Source organism: Falco rusticolus, chromosome 9 (assembly GCF_015220075.1).
Source record: "Falco rusticolus isolate bFalRus1 chromosome 9, bFalRus1.pri, whole genome shotgun sequence".
Classification (NCBI taxonomy): domain Eukaryota; kingdom Metazoa; phylum Chordata; class Aves; order Falconiformes; family Falconidae; genus Falco; species Falco rusticolus.
Genome location: NC_051195.1, coordinates 46,530,456 through 46,552,264, shown reverse-complemented (window position 1 = coordinate 46,552,264; position 21,809 = coordinate 46,530,456). Strand labels below are relative to the sequence as shown.

The window sequence follows — 21,809 nt, the reverse complement described above, 5'->3', positions numbered from 1 at the left end:
TCACTGCTCTTGCCAATCACTGGAACTCGCTTGTGGCTGAACTTCAGGGAACACAAAAGGAAAATGGAGCGTGAGCAAAGTGACCCAAGGCCCCATCCATGGGTGGAGCCCCCATGCTGGCTTGAGATCTGTACCAGCAGGGCTGGTGAGAAAAGGCTTGTTTAGTCTATCATCACGTACCAGCACAAGGAGTATGATCAAGATGCGAACATGGCACAAAACAGTCAGAAATGCCTCTCTGGTCACATGCCTTTAAGTCAGAGCTTGAAAACTGATCATGCAAATCAGCAGGTTCTCCTGGCAAGCCCAAGTCATCCATTTCTGAAGAACTTGGGGTTGGATTTTAATGGAAGCTGAGACCTCCAGACTTTGACAGCAAGTTCTAGCAATACTTCAGAGACAAAAAAACCCCAAGCCACTCTTCCTCAATCCAAAGTCAGGAAACCCTCAACCCTTCTGTTGAAGCAACAAACTTGCCAGACAGCATCATGGAACTACCCTGGCACGTCATTTTTACTGGTCTTGTTAAATATACCAAGTGTGACACTGGAAACTGGGAGCTGAACTGCCTGTAGGGTTCTTTCGAGGAGTTCACAGCTGCAGGAAAAGGGCAAGAGAAATTCGCAACTGCAAACACGTTAGTTACAAAAACCTATCCTGTCTGCATCCCTCATCACTGCCCTGTCACACTGGTATAAGAAACAAAGCAGATTCTTTGCCTAGTATTTGGACAAGTAAATACAGCTGTATCTGAGCTTGGCATGGAAGGTTGAAAACCCTGTGACCAGAAAGCCATGTGAAATGCAGAGCGGCTCCTGCCAGCCAATGCCTCAGACCTTGCAGAACTGCCAATTTCTACGACCTGTAGTGAGACAGACTTAAGTTCTCAAAAAGTTCCGAGATGAGATGCTAACTGTGGCCCCATCCACCTACTGAATTTTCTCCGAGCAAACAAGTGTTTCTTTCTGAGCTATGGCTTAAAGCCCAGCGTGTGAGACTTCCAAGTCCTACAGCTGTGCAGCACTCCGTGGCTGTGCCCATACCCATCTCTGTTTCTCAGTGAAAGCATAAGCGAACAGTATAGCTGGGTGGGGATGAGTTTTTTTTCTTTTTTGTTTTAATTAGGCAAGGCATTCAAGCTCTTGGAGAGAAACCAGGACAGCTCTTTGTGCAAAAGGACAGAAGAGATGGCCTTTCTGCAACATTTGACTCAAGCATCAGAAGTGTACCGGTAAGCTGAAATACCAAAATGGATTACAGACCCTGCAGTTAAGGCTTTGGCTCAAAGAACCCCAGAGTGCTCAAAAGAAAACTTCTCAAAGACTTGCAAAACTTCTGTTGTGCTGTGGGAGCACACAGTGGAATCGTGACGGGCTGTGAAGCTCCGAGACTAATCTGATGACAAAACATACTATGTTAAGGAAGTAACAATAAGTAAGCAGTTAAAAAGACCTTTGCAAAAGAACAGGAAGAAGCTGATAAGCTTTTATCGTTTTGGTTTGTGCCATTTCACATGTGATACAGGAGTTTGAAACAAACATTTGCTCTCAAATATAGAGCTGAACAATCTTAACTTCAGATTTAAAGGATGAGGACAGTAAAGCCGCACTTTGCAAAGAGATTCCATTTCCCAGGAAGAATTAGGTAGAAAAGAAATCAGTTGGACCAACAGGCTCAGCTAAGACAAGAAGTGTGTTTGGGAAAGTGATGATTTATTATTCTCTCCTTCCTTTAACTCATTATGAAATGGACTATTGCCAATCGTAAGGCAAAACAATTATAATACAGACTCCCACAGTCCCATTTGTAGAGTCAATTACATTAAGACTAGCATAAGACTTCAACAACAGAAGACTTTTGGTGAACATTTATGTGTTCCACTTTCTAAGAAATGTCTTTGTTTCCTCAGTAGGGCTGCCGTCTAGGTGAAACAGCAGCAGAAGTTTTACAATCCATAGCAAAGTCATTAACTAAAGGTTCAATCCCAGCTTCAATTGAAGGCACAAGGCCAAAGCAACACAATTCAGCTGGACCTGAATAGTCTCACTGAAGTTATCTTTTTTTTTTCTTTGTCTCCAGTTTTAAAGCCTTCAGCTTTTAGCCAAGGCTCAGCTCCTCAAAAACAGAAACCTACTCCACAAGCATTAACAATGAAGGTGTTTCCTCCCACATTTCAACAGCATTTTCCTTCTTTACTGTTATGTCAAAGAAAACAAAAGTCTTAGGAGCAAATCTGTTGTGCAGACAAAAGGCTACAGCTACTGGATTCCACTGCACATGTAAGTGAGAAACTAATTTCCAGGGTTACTGGTGGCAGGTGAACTGGAGGAACATGAACACTGTGCACAAACTTTGTCATGTCTTGCAAATCCCAGGGTCTCTTTGATGACAGAAAAAGGTGCATTTAAATAGTTTGTAAAATTTGTCCGTTTCCGTAAGCCATCATTGTACATGGAATGATAAATATTCTTTAAAACACTTAAATAGTGGTCCCAGCTTCTGACTCCAGCGAACAGAACTGATCAGCATAAAACAAATAAAGATGCATCTTCCTTTACAAATACTATAAAATACATGTACCCCCTCAGCCACTGAAAAATTAACCATTACAGTCAGATTTCATTAGTTCCACTTCGCAGCCCTAGATTTGGAGGGGACTGTACCTCACTGTCACTACCACACGCCTGCGTACTTCCCATTGCTCCCATTAATGTGAGGGGAAAGAACATTTTGGTGAGAACAACCTCTTTCAGAAATATGAACAAGGACATTTCTGAGAACTTACTGGCGGATACAGGACTGTCCAAGTAGCTACAAGTAGCTTTTCCAAAAGGAAAAGCACTATAGAAAGCAGATTTCCAAATTCATGGTTTAAAATCTATTTGCACATATAAAAATGAAAGATCCCAGGGCTCCCATAAGATTCCTGCCAAAAAAAAAAAAAAGGGTCTGCTTTGTCTTTGAGCAACTGAACAGATTTCACTAATTCTATTTGGGACCAGGAATTCTTGCAATACGTTTAGATTGCTTGCTTTTAATACTATCAATGAAAATAATTCTACCCAGAGTACTCCTAAGGGGGGAAAAAAAATTTCTCCACAGTCCAAAAAATTATGAAGAAGGTGAACTTTGCTGTACATTTGTACACTTGTTTTGAGTCAACAACCACCTTACAATGCAGTATCTGGACAGGAAAGGATGGAAGAAGGCTGACTTAGAATTATACCTAATGTGCTCACAAGCTTTCCCAGTGCCCAACCTCAGAAAGCAGCTTTCAGTCAGAATACCTGAGTCTAACTGATGCAAATAATATATAAAATGTATGTGTAGTTTCACTTGCGTTTCACATTATCTCCTGCATTCCTGCAGATAAGTTAAAAAACTGCAATACCTCTACAAAATTATATACCACTTTGAGCCAAACCAGCAGCAAATTCTTTTCCATCATTCATTTCAGATACAGCTTCAACAGATTGTTCAAAGTGCTCTATAAAACTAAGACACTGTACAACAGATGCTTTGCTGCCACTTCCTTCTTCTAACGTGATGCAGCATAGCTCGGTAGTTTGGAATGACATCAGAGTATCAGGAGCAATACTGACAGCTTTGCTTCTACCTGGGACATTACACTTCTTTGTTTATTCCTCTGAACACCTGAAACACCACACAGTCTTACGAAGGAACAGTGTGTTTCAGCAAATCCAGAATAAACCAGAAACCTGTAGGCTTACTCCTTCTTTCCAGGAACAATCCTGTGCTGTAAGACTACTTGCTGCATTCCTGATATTTAATGAGCATTTAGTAAGACTGATGTGAGTGCATTCTGGTTCTCCAGAGCCCCATGAATGTCATGGTCCACACCTCTGTTCTCTGAACCTCATCATCAATACCAGCTCAGTATGGCACAGCTTGTCTGTCCCAGAACCAGGGATTAGATTTAAGACTGACATGAGTTCTCCAAACCAGAGATGCTTCCCCCAAAGGTTTCATTTGTTTAAGCCAAAAAAAAGGTGCAATATAGCATCTCTCCTCAAACCCTGAAAAGTATAGGGACTTGAAGATAAAAATGCCACTAGAAGATCTACTGACACCCAGTCTATGCTGACACCCAGATAGGGAGTGGATGAGCTTCTGTGTTAAATACATATTTGTCAAGGTTGATTAAGTCTATGTCGTCTGAAAACAGCAGAAACATGTATTTGAGTGTTTCCCCAAGGAAGAAGCTCTCCATCTTATCACGTGGCTCTGGATTACTGGGATTCTGGACGTTGTTAATGGAAGTATAACCACCTGTAGGAACCTGTGCCAAAAAAAAAAAAAAGCAGATTTTTTTTATATTTCAATATACTAAAATAAATTACTTTTACTTCTTAACATCCAGATGCACTTGGAAATAGTAAGTGCTAAGAAACAGATCAGCATGTTTTTCATTTCAGTCTTGGTTTTCGTTCACATATAAAACTTCAGTTATGAAAAAAAATCTCATTGTTTTTTAAAAGAAACCACAAGGAGGATAAAATGAAGTTAAATGTCCATATGCTTAATTTAAAAAGGTACCACAAAGAGCATCCCCTTGAAGTTTCTGGACAAATGTAGAGAAAGTAGTGCAATTTCCACATTTGACTTGCTCAAAGTACCATACCTATTTCCTCTTAAGAGCAGACCATGGATATTTAATGACCACTGGCATCTAGGCCGCACTTTTACAGCATATCAGAGTGATATCTCCATGAGCACTGTAGTCAGAATGAATACAAAACCCCCTCAATTAAAGCATTAATGCCATTTCATGGCACTATTTATTTTTTTCCCAACTTTAACCAAAGGGTTCCTTCAATCCAGCCAGGTCCTTCTCAGCTTCTAAATTCTAAAAAACGTAACAGCAGAGATCCTAACGGCTTCCAAGAAGAAGCAGAGACATTTCGGTAGTTTGTGTACAGCTTCTGCATTTTACTTTTTAAGCAATGTAATGAAAGTTCTTTCCCTGAACGCACTAAGCGTATCTCAAACTGTAAGGCACCGCATAAACTGAATTTTATTGTGTGTTCTTGCAAATTTCCCCACAGGTACCTGATGACTCTTGAAAGATAACAGGTTTCCAAAGTTCTTGTTAGAGAGCAAGTGAGCTAATACAGTCCTGACAGAAACAAGGCGATTATAAGTTGACCTTACCCGTGTATATTTATTGAAATTCTGCAAGATTTCCCAGCCCCAGTCTTGATATTTCTTATCACCAGTGAATCTATACATATAAAAAAGGCTTTCCACAGTTTCTGGTCGCAGTAAGTTGTGCCTGTCTGCAGGCTGGAAGAGAAAACAAAAACAAACAAAAAAAAAAACCACCACAAAAAAACAACAAAAAGGCAAGAATAATTCAGACAGGGAATTTCCTCAAGGACACAAGCAGGAAGAAAAACAGCAATTCCCATCTCCACCTATTCCAAAGAGTTCAGTATGCGTAACAGCTTCTAAATACACTACAAGATTAATTAAAAACAAAGGCTAGGATACACCTAGACTAGCGAGGCAGCAAAACAACAAGCTGCTCCACAGAGCACATCACCAATACCCGGCTGGCAGTTTCAACAGCAGAATAGAGACACAAAAGAATCACAGTTACAGTTCAGGCCAGCTATCTGTTCACCTTAATTTCCACATCTTTGTGGCCCTTTTGCGCATGAAGATTGAAGTGCACGATCTCCGGACTCAGGCCTGTCTCTACTTGAGCATACATCTGGTAACAGGTTTCTATAAGGGCTTCAGCCAATTTCATATGATCAGCAGTCAATCCATTGTGTGCTCCCAGTGCCAAAGTACCAGGCAAAAAGCAAACCAAGTGATCCTGCAAGACAAGACAACTCTTACTGTGGAAAAAATGATACGTGAATACCTGTTTGTTGTGTGTGCCTCTGTGTCCCTATGTGTGTGTCTTTTTTTTTAATTCTTTCTCTTCTTCAAAACACATTTCAGGTACCAAGAACTTCAGGGTAACATTTTAACAATCTGATGTAATATAGCATAAGGCAGGCAGTGTTATTAGAGACACCATTAATTTGGAAAATGTACAAGACACTGGGTTTATGTAAAGTTCTTGAAAAAAAGGTGCCAGGACAGGGCAAGGAAGAAGAGTGTGGTTTTTGGCACACATTACATACCAGCTCCTGAAGGGGGGGTGGGCAGAATCACCTAAAGGTTTCTCAATAGACACACCTAAAGGGACAAACTGACCATCTGAATTTAATTTTAAACTTAAAATGGTACAGAGATGGGAGTCAGCCACAGAAAACAAAGCTTTGGAGAAAGGGGAGAGGTCAGCTGAAGGAGATTTTCTTCATTCTGAAATAATCACCTTAGCATTACTGCAAGAGAGGTAACATCTGTGCAAAGACCGTTAGACTCACTGACACAACTGGAAAACACTGATAAGCCTTCAAGCATACTTCTGCCTGGAAGCTTGCCCCTTTCTTGCAACTCTATTATTTAGGGTAATAGCAATTTTTTACCCCTCATGTCTATAAAGCACCAAAGAAGCAAGAGCATGATTTTTCTAAACTCTGGGATACAGCTGGTTCCCATTCTCACCACTAGCCCTCCAAGACTCTTGTTTACTGCCAGCTGAATGCCATGGATACCAGGCACCTTGAACAAAATATCACTGGTTCTTCATGCATATATGGAAGAGGGGCACCTGAGGACGATCGTGTAAAGAGTATTTCTGCTTGCTTTCCCAAAACAGAACAGCAGCAATGAAAAGACTGCAGAGACGTTCTTGCTCAGCTTTTAGTTGCTACAGCAAACAATTTGTTCAAAGAACAAGAGGAGTGGTGTTACTTCAAGAACTGTGGAACATAATTTAGTTAAATTTCAAAAAAACCTCAACTGTCAAAGTCAGTTGAAGAACACATCAGAAAACAGGTTGTATAAAATGCCCAAATATTCAATTTGCAATACAAGACTGACTGTCCTCCTTCAGGGGCTAATCCACCACTGATACTCTGAATGTAAGAACTGCAGATTAATGTCACATATGGAATTTCAAATAATTCTTACCATTCAGAATGAAATCTCATGTCTCATCATCCAAAAATAGTAAAAACTCTGGTGGACAAGCAGCACCTGTATGGACCTTTAAAAGCTTTGTCCAGTCCTAAAGGAAATGGTTGAGTGTGGAGACTGTCAACACAGACACAGGAGACAAACAGCCCCTTCTCCAGCTGGCCAGGGTGAGATTCCTGTCAAGCCTTTCACCCAATAATAACTGATCAAATACCAAAACTCCTCCCTGGAACAGAAGCAAGTGTACTGACACATGCAGAAATCTAAGCCAAATCTATCTGTCCGAATTAAACTCTGTCATATCTTGGGAAAAGGGAGCCCCTTTACCCAAAACCCAGACTCCAGCCCCACTCACAGCCGGTTTGCAAAGCATTTGGGAAATTCAAATGCAAGAAGCACTTGCTGAAAAACAGAACTGAACATCTCAAAAATGCTACACCAATAAACCAACCAAGTCAAAGAACTCACTAAAGCTCACTTCAGGAATCGAAAAAGTATGTATAAGGCTACACATAATTTAATAATACACCACTCATCTTAAAAAAAGGCCACATACACACACGCTTTACCTGCACTTACACAAGATCTTTAACTGAAAGATCCTAAAACGCATTCTAAAGAGTACGAATGCACAAATTAAGAGCAGGGAGTTAAGGTCAACCAATCTGCCCCACTGGCAAGCAGCATACTTTTTACTCAATAACTGTACATGTAGGAAAAGAAACAAGTATCACAAATGGACAGAATCCTCCAAAATTATCAGGTTGGGTTTTTTTGGGTTTTTTTGACCCAGTAATACAGTATTAGATCACCTGTTTCTTTTGAAGGTAAACCTGAAAAGCCAGGTGTGTAAGGGTCCACACATATTGAATTACGGAAAATAAATAATACACAGAAAAGGCATTACCTCAACAGTTTCAGGTACTGGAATTTTATGATCAAAAAAGGGGAAGGGGAGGAGAGAGAAAGAAAGTTTGACTCCAGCACCAGAATGTCCAGTCTTACAGGAACAGAAGTGGATTTCCTAGATTAACCCAAAGGGAAGGCCCCTGGTTTGCACAGGTGACTAGTATCTACAAAGTACTGCCATCACACTGGCTATATATAGTCTGGGCTTTTTTTTCTTTTTCTCCTGAGTTTTTTTCTTTGAAGGGGGGAAAGAGGAAAGACAGAAAAAGCAGCTTTCCCTGTCCATATGTTGATTTTTTTCGTGGTGGTGGTTTTTCTGTTTTCTTTTGTTGTTTTTTTAAATGCAGTTGTACTTCTTACCATCTTGGCACTGAAATGGCCATGAGCAAGCTCTCCTACAAAAGTAAGCTTCTTGGGTTCTGATCGCTGAAGAAGATGCTTTTTCACTCCTTCTATGGCTCTCATATAGTCTTCCAACAGTCTGTGAATTAAAATCATTCCCAGTTGGCTCACATACATGCAGTCAGAACACATTTAATCACAGCTGATGTTCAGCTCAATCCTTTTGGAGACAATTATTTCAGTCTCAAGAACAGTATTTAATCAAATGTGAAGATTGACAAAACGTCTTCAAGTCACCATCAAATGGACATTAATTAGTTAAGTTATCACTACCATGTAGGAATATTGGGTTTACTTTAAGTAAACTCTAAATTTAAAGTATTAAAGAGAACATATCCCCAACTGTTTCTAGGCAGTAACCAGATTCCATTTACTTCCTTTGTATAGATGCACCTGCTGATATAAAGACAAGCCTCAGAGAGGCATGTTATCGCTCTATATGCATTAAACCCATGAACAAGTCCAACATAACTGGCTTATAAGCAGATAAAAACTGCTTAGATTTTTTGTCTTGTTTTGGCAGAAGCCTTGTTTTCCAGCATCTCTAGTTCCTCTGCTCCTTGCAAATGTTCTCTTCCACCTATCCAGTGCAGGTAAGAGAAACTTAAGAGACCAAAAGCAAAGTTTACACAAACGTCAAACTTCAGCCTCCTCTTATTTCTGAGGAAAGTTATTCCTTATGGATTAAATCTCCCACCTCAAACATCCTGTAGGATTCACCTTTCCCTAACAAGCTCAGAGAAAACATAGACATTGTTGGTGAAACGAAGTATTATCAATATTTCAGAAGTGTCTAATTACACCCCCCATCTACTGCAAAGACTTCATTCTCTTCTCCTGTCTATAACACTCCTCACATCTGATGTGCTGAGGAAGAACAGTTTTCTGAAGAGAAGTTCCACGACTAAGCCTAAATCACACTGTTTTTATATCAAGTTACCACAGGTCCTTATTTCTTGCTTAGCTTGCTTTTAAAACAGTGATATTTTCAGTCAGCTATTGGGCACTTACATTATTTCTCTTTAAGCAGCAAACTAAACCAGAAAGTTTTACAGCTCACATAATTCTCACATCAATATGAGAAGTGGAAAGAACTTACTCATTTTCTTTTTTCCCACCCTGAATCCATTGCTTGAGTAAATACTCATAGTAGCTGTCAGCTCTGGCTCCCAGAGTATAGACACCCAAGTGAGTGAACTGCCCGCTATTGGTGTTTATGAACATAGGCACTAGTCCATCATTTTTCCCTGAGAGAGTGTGAACATGCTTCATCACCTCTTCTACAGCTTTCTAAAAGAAAGAATATAGCAAACATAAGTTACAGGTAGGAATGATACACAAAACTGTGGCTAGTAACTTCAGGCTGATGACAAATCTTTAAATATTCTTCCTCAAATTAGCATCAGGAACATCAAGTTCAGCTTGTGCAATATATTAAATACAGGGTTGCAAACTTTCTGGCTTGCAAAACATGTTGTTCTGGGTACATTTAAGTACTCTGAAAGAATTATAACTATTTCCATTCCTTCACGTAAGCCCACTCAAAAGCCAGTACTACGGCACGAGACTATGACCTCACTTATTCATATTTACAAAGTAGAAGTCCGGCTAAAATAACAACTACACGAATCATGCAGTAGCTATAATTTCTTTAAATAACTGCACTCTTCAAAACTTGAGCTATGGATACAGTTTACAACAGTAAAACAACATTGCCAAACAAAATGAAGGGTGGAAAGTATTCTTTTCCCTGGAATTATTTTTATTTCAGCTAACTCTTCCTTACACTGTGACCTGCTGTGAGACCCTTATCTAGTGAATCACATTTTAGCTCCCTGGATGCAACACCAAGGTTTTGTTCGTTGCATTTAGGTAATGGCATCAAGAAACCGCACACGGAATTCTAACAACATTAAGCAAGGCACAGTTTCACAGTCCCCTGTTTAGGGGGAGACTTATTTTTTCAAACCCTGACAACCTAGCGTCAAACAAAAATACCAATGATAACAACTGGGGGCGGGGGGGGGGGGAGTGGGTTTTGTTGTGGATTAGTTTTGCTGTGAGCTTTTTGTTTGTTTTTAATCAAAAGCTGTTTCTGAGGGAGAAAAATAATTTACCTCCACTATTACTTTTTGGTATCTAAGAAAATAATTGGAATTACTTAGTTTCTATTCCTTCCCTCATCTAAAGTTTCTCAACTCATTTACCATCACTTACAGACTACAGAGACCACATGTATTGATGGAGTGTCGGTGGTGGAGCTATAGACAGGTGGAAAAAGAGAAAAATATCAGCTGATTCTTCCATACCTGGAATTTCTCATCTCCAGTGAGACGAGAGAGCTCCCTAAATTCCAGCTGAATACTAGTCACCTCTGCCACAGTGCTGTCGGATGTCCAACGAGGTGGATGTGCAGTGCCCCGGCCAATGTTGACATCTGAATATGGTATCTTGGAGGGGGTCTTGAATGCTGGCATAAGCCTGTTCCCAATGTCTTTCTAAAGAAAACCCAAGAGCACAGGACAAAACAACAAACAAAACAAAACCTAAATACATGAACACATGCACACCCCTTCAGATTTTCTTTCACAAAGCAGAAAGAAAAAGAGAGGATAGCAGCTTAGTTTTAGATGGTGCAGGAAAGCCAAGAATTAGAAAGGGTCATGGATCTATTCATAGTAGTGACTACAGATTTTCTACCTTGTTCCTAGTATTGCATGCCTCATTTGAGTCTGCAATCCCTAGCCACGTGTTGTAATTCTGAAGTCATTGGCTGCATCTAGCTAATCTAAAGAGGTGGCTGACGCTGTAAGACACACAGAAAGGGTGACAAAAGACAACTATGACTCTTTGCCAACCATTTATTTCCTCTTTTGTTTCATGAACTTTATTATGGTCAGCTCTTCATCAACAGAAGAACAAGCATATAAGAATACCTGATAAAACACAGCAAGGCTCTCAGGTTATCCAGAGAACAAAAAGAAGCACAGGCTTAAAAGATTAATGGTAAATCCCTTCCCACTGCTTTAAATTTGAAACTATTAAAAAACAGCAACATTTAACTTTCTGATTAATTTTCCCTGAACTTCGTCCAATATGGAATACATAATCCAGTTTCATTTGTAAGAGTAGTCACTCACAGCTTTTTCCAGGAAGAGGCTATCTCCGGTGAGATGGTAGGTGCTCAGCAAGCCCCCCAGAATACGAATAGTGCTTTCAAAGAGGTTCACATCCACATTCTTATCAAACACTAAATCATTTGCTACCCATTTTCTTGCTTCTTCAAACTCTGCAAAGTATGAAAGGTAGTTCAGTTATGAACTTCTGACATGTTCCAACAACTAGACTAGAGACATTAGTATTCCATATATCCATGACACTTACTTATATCTGTCTACAGAGATGATAAAACTCAAAATGAAGAGCACATGCTGGAAGAAGTTTGCCTACCACTGGCTTAATTCTTATTCAGTACACACCACAGATGCACAGACAGAAATACCCAGCAAAATAAAATAAGTTCCTAATAGTCTAAAAAAAAAAAAAAAGAAGAAGAAATTGAGGATTTTTTATTAAAATACAAAATTGAGATCTTTTAAGTCCACCCATTTGACTTGTCAATTAGTTACATTTGCACAAGAGCCTTCTTAACTTTTTAATTAAATCTTATTAAACCAAAGCTGTTATCTACTAAAATCAGTTACCAGCCATTAGTATAGCCTTTAGCCAAGCAAAGTCCTGGGAAGCCTGCATCCTACTTCAGCACTTAACCCATAAAATCCAAGTATGCAATTTTTTCTCTCTAGAAAGAATGGTTTATCACTGATTCAAAAAAGAATGTAAAAGAAAAAGCCATTTTAGATTCAACAGCCAACTTAGCAGTAGCATCATTCAATGACTGCTTTTGCACAGGGTCTATGTGCATGTGAGTTAGTTTGAGATAGCTTATGCCTTTAACTGTGAAGACTAAGCTAACTCACACCTTCCAGAAACTCCAACTTGTGAGCAGGCGCAGAACAACCAGTTTCCCAGAAATGGAAGGTATTCCACAGGAGATTAAAGCAAAAGGATGCCTCTTTGTTCTCATGAGAAAAAATGTCTTGGATGTTGGGTTAACATTGGGTAAACTGAGAAGAACCACAGAAAAAATTCTGCTGTCACGTTAAGCACAATCTAGCAGTACAACAGAAAAGGTAAGGTCCTCTTTGACAGAAACGTCAGCATTCATCAGCTTAGAAGATAGGTAATATCAAACAGAACTTTCATTTATATAGCATTTGTTATTCAGAAGAAACCCCAGGAGCTTTCTAAGGCAATCAGCAAAAGAACTGCTACAAAATATGAACAAGCTTTCACAAAGAACCCATTTTCAACACACCTAAATTACTAATAACTTATTTTTAAAGCTCTATGCAGTTCACTATTTTTGGATGAAAAAAATCTGCACACTGTCAACTTGATGAAACTTCAAGATAGCCTGCTCAGACCTAGAGCTGCAGACAAATGATGTGGAGGTTCTGTTCAATTTAATATTCTACACAAACTTCAAAGGCAGAAGAGACAGAACCATGAAAGACTTTGACTGTTCATTGTCCCCTTACTAGCACTCTGTTCTTCCTATCTTCACACAAAAAATTGCATGGTTGATAGAAGTTTACAAAGGTGGCTATCTACACCAAGGTTAAATAGATACAGTTCCAGAAATTTTTAAATACCACTAAAAAAAACCTGCACCACAAAAAAAAACAACCAAAAAAACCACAAAACAACAAACAAAAAAATCCTCTTAAATACTGCATAAACAAGTTTTTTTCAGCAGAATTACAAATTTTTGGCTTAGTTTTTAAAAACTCTTTGAAAGTTTTCTAACATAGTCACTTCCAGAATAAATGTGCAAAAATACAGACCACAGAGTAGTTCAGGAAAGAGGTACTGAATACTCTTTCTCCATCCATTGATTCCTTACAAAAACAACTTTCTTAAATCCAGATATGAAATATTAGTATTAGGTGTGACAAAACACAACCTAGGAGCTCACAGGCTAACTACACAAGACTGATGGGTAGAGAGCCTACAATGTATAATGGCACAAAGATAGCACTAGGGTTTTAGGACAGAAACAAAAGTCAGGAGGCTTATTAACACATTCCTCAGTTTCTAGCAGATATACCCATTGTTATATGTAACAGCAGAATATTTTTTTTCTGGCTCAAAATTCTATTCCAAGAAAAAGTGTCCTTTAATATAGTAGAGGGTGGTTTTATATTTATTTTTATCCATAAAAAACTAAACTTCTTTGCCACACGCAATAAATGTTCCCCTCAAAGAACTCTAAACGTGTACTGCCTGAACAGAAAAATAAGGAATTATTTTAGAGGGGGTGGGGAAGCAAGGAGAAAAAAAAATACCTTCTTTTAAGCCTAAAATCCACATAGTATCCAAGGCATCAATTAAGGTAAGCCCAAGTCCAAACCATTCGCTGTAAGACTTTGACAAAGGCTTCAGCTCATCGTGGCCCCAGGCAAAATCTTTGTATCCTTTCCATGCGTGGCGGAAGGCTTCTATCACAGCCATCTGACGCTCATTTATGGGCACTGCAAAAGGAAGACAGCATCTCGCTCAAGACTTCTGGCAGGGGAGTTATGCAGCTATACCAAACACCACTTTGCTGCATTCTACCCAAAATAAACTTTCTTCCACACTACATGATCAGTGTAATGGAAAAACCATGCTCATATTCTTTTCAGTACAGCCTCTCCTCTATGGAATAACCAGTCAGTGTTTCTGGTGCAATTTAGCCAGGTGGAAAGAGAGATCTCTCCCTGGCAAAAAAAAAAAAAAAAAGTCACTTACACAGATAAAACAATCACATGCACAGCTGTTACATGAGTATCAATAAAGCTCAAAGACCTGAAAGTCAGGAAATATCAGAATTAAGATTGCTTAAATCAACTGTAATTCAGCTGCTGAATACATATGCTTAACAATACAATCCTCAGCTAATTTACCACATACCATTTTTTCTTCATCTTCCTGGTCCTATTCATTGCTTTCTTCTAAATTTAAAATCAGTTATGTAAAGTGATTTCTCTTTTTTTTTTTTCATTTGATACAAAAAGGAAGAAAATTTACATTTTCCATCTTGAGCAAAGCCATATCTTTTACCATGGCTCTACTGAAATTTTTGCTCGCAATTTGCCATGAAGTTGAGCTCACGTTACACTTCCAACACGAAAAATGTCATGCCCATTAGCTGTTTATAGTTTTGCAACATTTCAGACAAAGATTTCTAGAGTGGGAAACACCAAGCAGCATAACTAACCCCATATATATTAAGCTAGCAAAAGCCAAATATATCACGTTGTAATATGCCACACTTATCATACCAGAACCTCCTCATATGAGCCCAGAAAGCAGAAAAACAGGTTCTTTACTCCACAAGGACAGCAGCTGCAAAACCAAATTCTACAGCTTTCTGGTAAGCCTTAAAAATAGTTCAGTTTAATTCAGGGAGGAAGTCACTTTCCCTGTATTTGCAGAACAAAAGGAAAACCACTGCTGAAAAAGGATGCTGTCCCCCTTTCAAGCTCTCTTTAGACCATCCTTTCTTGGAGAAAAGATGGGAATGTCTGCCTCCTCACAGAGGCTGTATTTCAAAGATTTGTCACTAAAATTTATTTTCAAATTCTGAAGGCTGTCATGGTGGAATAAGGATACTGAAAGGCTTGGATGTCCTAGGTAAATAACCTTTCCTACAGCTTTTTTTTCCTTTAATTAAAATAAATTAATTAAATAGATGTGTTCAGGGAGGAATCGCACAACTTCAACCACAGAAGTGAACAAAAATAAACTTATCATTAACTGCACTATTTACCTGGTTCCTTCTGGTCTTCAGCTTCCACAGATGAAGGTTTCTCTGGTTCCTTTATTTTAATAGACGGAGGTTCAGTGCTTTGGTCAGGTTCTATCACTGCTCCTCTCCAGCTGCCGAAATTAAGATTTAATTTGATCACAGAAAGCCATGCAAATGAATGAGACTTATCCTGCATTTCCTTTCTCCCCACAATACTTTGATAAAACAGAAGTTGCATTTTGTATCAAGGATCAAAATAATTATCCTGTCCACTAGATAATTTTTCTGTTCAAAGAAATTTGCACCAGATAAATTTTACTGGATTAAGAAATGTGTTTTACAGGCTCTTGGAATTCCATCAAGTATCTTGGCAATGGAACTGAATAAAGAACTTCTAAAAAGAATTAAAACACCTGAGAGTGCTGCACTAAAAGTATTTGGCTACTTACAATTCTGAAATGATCAAAGGAGCCACTAACACTAAATAGTACCACACGAATTATTATCATCAAAAAATCATGAATAAGCACAAAGGACTAGGTGCTTAAAGTACTTGTTTTACTACAAGGGGTTCACAAGCCTTCCCTACCACCACAGATGCATAAATCAGTTTTTACAGGTTTTTATTAAAAATCTCACGAAGGAGAAGTCTTTCAGAATGGATTTGAGTTCAAGTTCATATCAAGATCAAAAAAACTCGACCATGCTATTCAATACATAGATATGTTGACTCTGAGTTTATAATATGCCTCCTAAGGGAACCAGGCTTACAGGACCTTTAAAGTTTATATTGTTTACAGTCAGCATACAGGCTCACACAAATCAAATAATTTCATTTCTTATTTTCATTCTTTAAATTTGTAACTAGTTTTCATTAGGCTTTCATTCCTATCCCAAGTTTTCCAGTTACCACCTGTTTAACTCTTGAGTTTTAGCAGAAGTGGAAGCACAGGGATAAAACTCTTCCAAGTCATTCTGAGAGGTATCAGATAATACTAACAGCCAAAATGCTGATGCAGGCACAGTTCTGACGCTAAGATCAGCTCAGCTGTACCAGTGCTGAAAAGGACACAAACATATTAAAAGCCAAGCCTAGTGTTCCAAATCTTAAGATCCGCTGCTGAACTTGTAGTAGTTTATATCCAACTTACATCCTTTCAGGTATACGCAAATCAAAAGATTTCAATCAGTAATACCTTAGGGAATAACTTACTATAAATATAATCACAGCAGCATAGACTCTCTGTAGAAGATACTACCATAGCTGTATAAGGGGGTCTTTGAACTGTATGATTAATCTTTTTTAAGAAAGAAGTGTATCTCATACAGTTACACGCACACAACTGCGTATACTTCTATGGCTTCTTCCAGTTCAGCTTGGGTTTACCATGTTTAGTGGCATCACACCCCTAACCAACACTGACACTGGTATAATTTTCCAAGTCTGGCCAAGGACAAAGACACTTCTGACAGTATAATTGTATCAATACTGGTACATTAGTATTTACTGCAAAACAAATGGCAGAAACCTACAGACACTGAGAATTCTCCTCAGCTTTAAGGGTGTCTAAGTGTATTAGAAATATGGACAGCCTTGTAAGGCTCCAAATACTCTGCAGTTCTATGATGTAAACAGTAAAAACAGAAAAGCCACACATTCACTGAGATTAAATAAATAAACCTAGCAATACCAACAGCTGTCAGGCCAGACCTGAGAACAAATACATGCAAGGAAAGAAATCAACCTCAGATACAGACAAAAAAAGCCCTTACAATTTCCATTCCAACATCCAATGGGTCTTGACAGGGGCAAGGGGGGAGCACTGTAACTTGCTGGAAACACTTCTACCTGATAACGGATTTCTCTGTTTTCTCTTCTTTATCAGCCTGGACCGGCTCTTCTGCAGCCTTGCTGGCATCATGTCGGGTCTTCAGCCTCACATCCCTCCATGGTGGCTTGATCTGAAGATTGGAAGGACCACGCCGAACATGAGGTGGTTTTGGCGGCTTCTGAGAAAATAAAGAAAAAAACCATGCTTGGTATGTTGCAGAGATGGTAAAATTTCAAACCATAAATGAACAGCATTCCAGTGTCAAGCACAAACTTCAGATAAATCTTATTTTATATCATATCAGCATGCAAGTTCTGCCCTGAATGGAAGGTATGCTAAAGGCCTTGGGTTTTTGTTTGTTTTAAACTTTCGGAAAATTATGCCATCCTTAAGCTTACACTGATAAATCGCTTTTAAACTCCCCTACTGCTACCAGGTATTAATTTAACACAAAGCACTGCCAAAGGACTGTAAAGATATTTGATTCCATTTTACTAGGCACAATGAATTTTTATTCAAACCAGCAAAAAAGCATGAAAAAAAAAGCTTACAATATGCCAGTGTTAGATAATACCAAAAATTACTATATAGTCATACATGTACATTTGTGCACAACGAGGGGAAAAATTAATACAACATTTCGTAGTCATTAACTGGAAATCCCAAATTTCATGAGGTAAATACATGAATAGCAACACAGTCACCAGTATTCCTCTACTCCACTAACCCACACAGTCAGTTCATGTTTCTTTCCCGTCACACTCCACACAAATGTAATCCTTCAAAACCTACCAACATCTGTTCTGTTTGCTGCTATTTTTCAAGCTACAAAAAAAGCTATTCCAATTCAGTGTGACGCTGACTCTACCCTGCATGTCATACTCAGCCACGACTCTACTTAGGCTCCTCACAACAACAGGACTGATGTCCGAGCACTCCGAGTCCAAACAAATGAATCATAGCAGGGAAGCGAAGCCTCAAGTGAGAGGTCACTGTGACCTAAAGTCCTGGCACTCCTAGGTATACCAGTGATTAAGTAATAGTACACTGAACACAAATAAAAAAGGTAAAGCCAAGATATACTATACCAAAGCCCTTCCTGAGAGGAGTGCATTCCACCCAGAGCAGATTTCTATTGCAAGTTATAACTCCTTTCTCCTCAACAACTGCTGGAATCAAGCACCATCTGCAGCTTTTACAAACTTTTGTAGCTTTATAAAACTCATTTCTTCTCATAGTACCTGTGGTGAAAGCTCTGGGTAGTCTCCAAGGTTGGCATCTGCTTTCTGGGGTGCTGGCAGAACAGCTGGATTTGCCAACTTTAATCCAGGAATTTCTGGTTCTGTTCTCTGATCATCCAATGACTTGTTTGTTAGACCTAGACACAAAAAAACTGCTCAACACAAGGAATCAACAGTTTAGGCTCCAGCTAGCAATCTGTAACATTTTGCTGCATTCACATACTAGATGCACCTCCAAAAAGCATTTCCATTCACAAAACTGATAAACACACAGGAACGGTTAGGCATAAAGCGTCTTTTGGTATTAACACTCTCCCTTAACATACAAGGAGGCTGCTGAAAAGCACATGCTTTGGTTTTAATTCCTATTATTTTAGACACTCAATACAGGCAGTAAGATAGTATCAAAAGTAAATGTGCCTTTGTATTGTAGGAAAGCTTGGAATTTCTAATCTGATGGACAATCAAAACCAAGAGAGGATTATCTTATTAATACTGCTTAGGTTTGGGTTACCAATATTGACATAACAGAAGAATCACACTCAGCCTCCAAATCTTAATCAGTTAAAACAAAACATTCTTCTAGTAGAGATAAAACAATGAAAAGGCATATGAAAAATATTTGTGATTAAGCAGAAACAAGTCACTGAAACATGTCACATAATATCATCTCATAGATGTGGTTTAATGGATACACCCAGTCATTGTCAATAAAAATTAAAACTAGTTATAATAAATACAACAATCTCTTAAATATAATGCCCCGCTCTGGTAATTCTGAGCTATATGGAACACATACTTTTCCATGGTTCCCCCATGCTTGTGTATGAAATGACTCCACAGACTGCCAAGAAGGCAAACAGGAAGAGAATTACACTCCGCTGTAGTCGAGACAGCTGCTTCCATTTCTTTAGGAGAGAAAATAAGTAAGAGGAAGAGTATTTAGCACAACATTAAGAGCCTACTCATTTGAAAATAAACTCTTATCAGTTCATTCAGAGCAAGAAACACAAACTGAGTAGGTTTAATTTTACCCTCTGTTTCCAACTGCAGGCATCCATTGTTTATTTTCTTTGATTAAGAGAAAAATAGAAATATAACATGCTAGCATAAGGCACAGCAGTCTCAGAGAAACATCAGAGCCACTTGCTCCAAGAACCTCAGAGACTGCCAAGTGCTGAGATTCCCAGAGAGCATCACCTACAGTGCACAGACTTTCATCACAACCTTTGCTGGCTGACCTGTGCATCTGCCCAGATGTCAACTGGGAAATAAGCCAAAAGCCTCTTTCCTCCCTTCTGGCTGGGGAGGTACTGCAGAACAAACATGCAAAGTAAGAAACAGAAAAAAGTCACAGGAAAACTAAAAATATTACTGCAGCAAAGAAAAAAGGCTCAAATCAGTTAAGCACCTATCACTGGGCAAGAAAAGCCAGGCATCATGCCTCTAAGCACATGGATCTGTCACACAGAACAGGTCCTGCCACCACAAAGTCACCAACCTGCAGCAATACAAAAATGAAGTAAACCAACAGAATAATGAACAAGACAAACCCACAATGTTTTCAAGTTTAGTCCTGGGCAAAAACGTGTTTTTAAAACTGATGTATATACAGTAAGATCCTGCATGTCAGACAGCAAATGCTACATTAGCCTGAGAAAGAAGTTTTGTGCATTGAGAGAGAGAAGTTGGAGTTAAACGTTAACTGCTAACTTACCATCTTGTTAGTTTTCTAACAGTCCTATCAAAATTTACTAGAGCAGAATTTTGCTTCCAGTTACTGGTTTTGGCATACAGAGAGGAACCTGCAGTTTCCTACAAACCACTTTACACCCCACAGTGCTTCTCATAGTCCTTATCCTCTTAATAACAACCAGAGGCTGCAGATGTTTCAGTGAAGAATTGTCAATGTGTTCATGTTTCTGAGCCCCAAAGCACACATTTCCCATTTTCCTCCCACACTGCTGACAGTATGGAAATCCTGTACACCCTTCCCTACACACACCACAAGATGCTGATTCCACACCTTTACCTTCAGCTCTAACTGCACAGCAAACCCCATCATCATCTCCCAATTCAGAAGGATGCTTAAAACCCAGCAGCCCTGTGTTTCCTCAAGGTAGGATGGAAAAAAGAATCATTGACTGTGGTGTCTTGGGATGGGTGGGAATGAGGCACAAGAATACAACAGGGCATTTACCACCATCTTACTTTTTTTTTTTTGCTGACAAAGAATAAGGATAAAAGGAAGGGCAAAACATCTTGTGCCCTATCCGCACACTTCCCTAGCTGTTAAAAAGAGAGAAGTTGCCATACGCTGTGTCCCTAAACAAGTTCTTCATATGCTTCATCTGACCACCTGTAAAGCCTCTGTAGTGACTATATACCTCATCTCCTATCTGCAACAAGGGTTATCTTGCCCTTTTGACTCACATTTTCCCACCCTCCCTCTCCAGCCCAAGACTCCCACTCCCTACCCCCAAGCAGACAAGGTCAATTCCACACGGCTCTGCCGGAGACCCTCTTCTCACACTCAGCCTTCCCACCGAAAGCAGAACTGTTCCCTTTACTATCCCAGGGCAGAGGACGGTGGTCCCCCTTCAAACCCTAAAATAGCAGGCAAAGGCACCAAGACCAAATCTCACCCTGCCGCCACCCAGAGAGCGGGGCTGCCTCCCAAATGCCCACTAGCAGAGGGCAGTATTTCAAACACACACCATATCCTCCTGCCTCAGCTTTGTTCACCAAAATTAAGATATAACTTAGAGCACCCTCAGCCAGCCTGCACTCCACAAACCCCTCCCGGGTGGGCAGATGCCACCCAAACACTGCTGAGAGCAGAGGCCCAGCCCGGGACCACCCCTCCCTAAAGCCCAGGGCACCCCCATCGTCAAGTGCTCACAGATTAGGCCTCCTTCCAAGCTCGGAATGGGGGGTCCCAAGCCAGGACCCCACACACACAGTCCAGATGCACTCAAGCCTAGGGTCACACTTCATCGCCCACCCCCTACAGCCCGGCCTTCCCCAGCCCAACGGGGCTCCCTCATTGCCAGGTGCCCCCTGCACCCAGCTTGGCTGTACCGGTCCCCTCACGGCCCGCAGACCCCCGCGGCCCCCGGCCCCTCACGGCCCGGCGCCCGCCCTCACCCGCCAGCAGGAGCGCCGCCTCCAGGCCTTGCTGTTATTGTAGCCGCCGGCCCCCACCGCCTCCTCCGGGCTGAGGGTGACGGAGATGAAGTCCCGTCGCGGCGGCGAGGCGACGGCGGCGGCGGCAGCCGAGTACATGGCGGCGCCTCAGGGGCCGCTGCCCGCTCGCCCGCCACCTCGCGCGCCGGCCGCCATCATCGCTCCTCCCAGCACAGAACCGGGCGGAGCGGCCGCTTCCGGGTGCCGCTCTAGCCCCACAGCACTTCCGGGACTCTATGGCACCCCCGGTGAAGCCGCAACCTAGCAACGGCGGCCGCGGGGGGACCGGCCCGCCACGGGGGAGCCAGGGCCGCCACGGCGGCGGGGGTG

At 40.4% G+C, this 21,809-nt stretch overlaps 1 protein-coding gene across 1 annotated transcript; it reads right to left on the bottom strand.

Moving 5' to 3' along the window:
* Positions 1–1,463: 1,463 nt before the first annotated feature.
* MAN1B1 (mannosidase alpha class 1B member 1) lies at positions 1,464–21,664 on the bottom strand. Its single transcript, XM_037401397.1, has 13 exons — positions 21,441–21,664; positions 19,093–19,201; positions 18,294–18,430; positions 17,070–17,230; positions 15,242–15,351; positions 13,776–13,961; positions 11,508–11,656; positions 10,677–10,865; positions 9,467–9,657; positions 8,326–8,446; positions 5,645–5,842; positions 5,173–5,304; positions 1,464–4,300 (listed from the first exon to the last, which is right to left on the bottom strand). The coding sequence occupies exons 1-13, from the start codon at positions 21,576–21,578 to the stop codon at positions 4,097–4,099; spliced, it is 2,025 nt and encodes a 674-aa protein (XP_037257294.1). The 5' UTR covers positions 21,579–21,664; the 3' UTR covers positions 1,464–4,096.
* Positions 21,665–21,809: the final 145 nt, after the last annotated feature.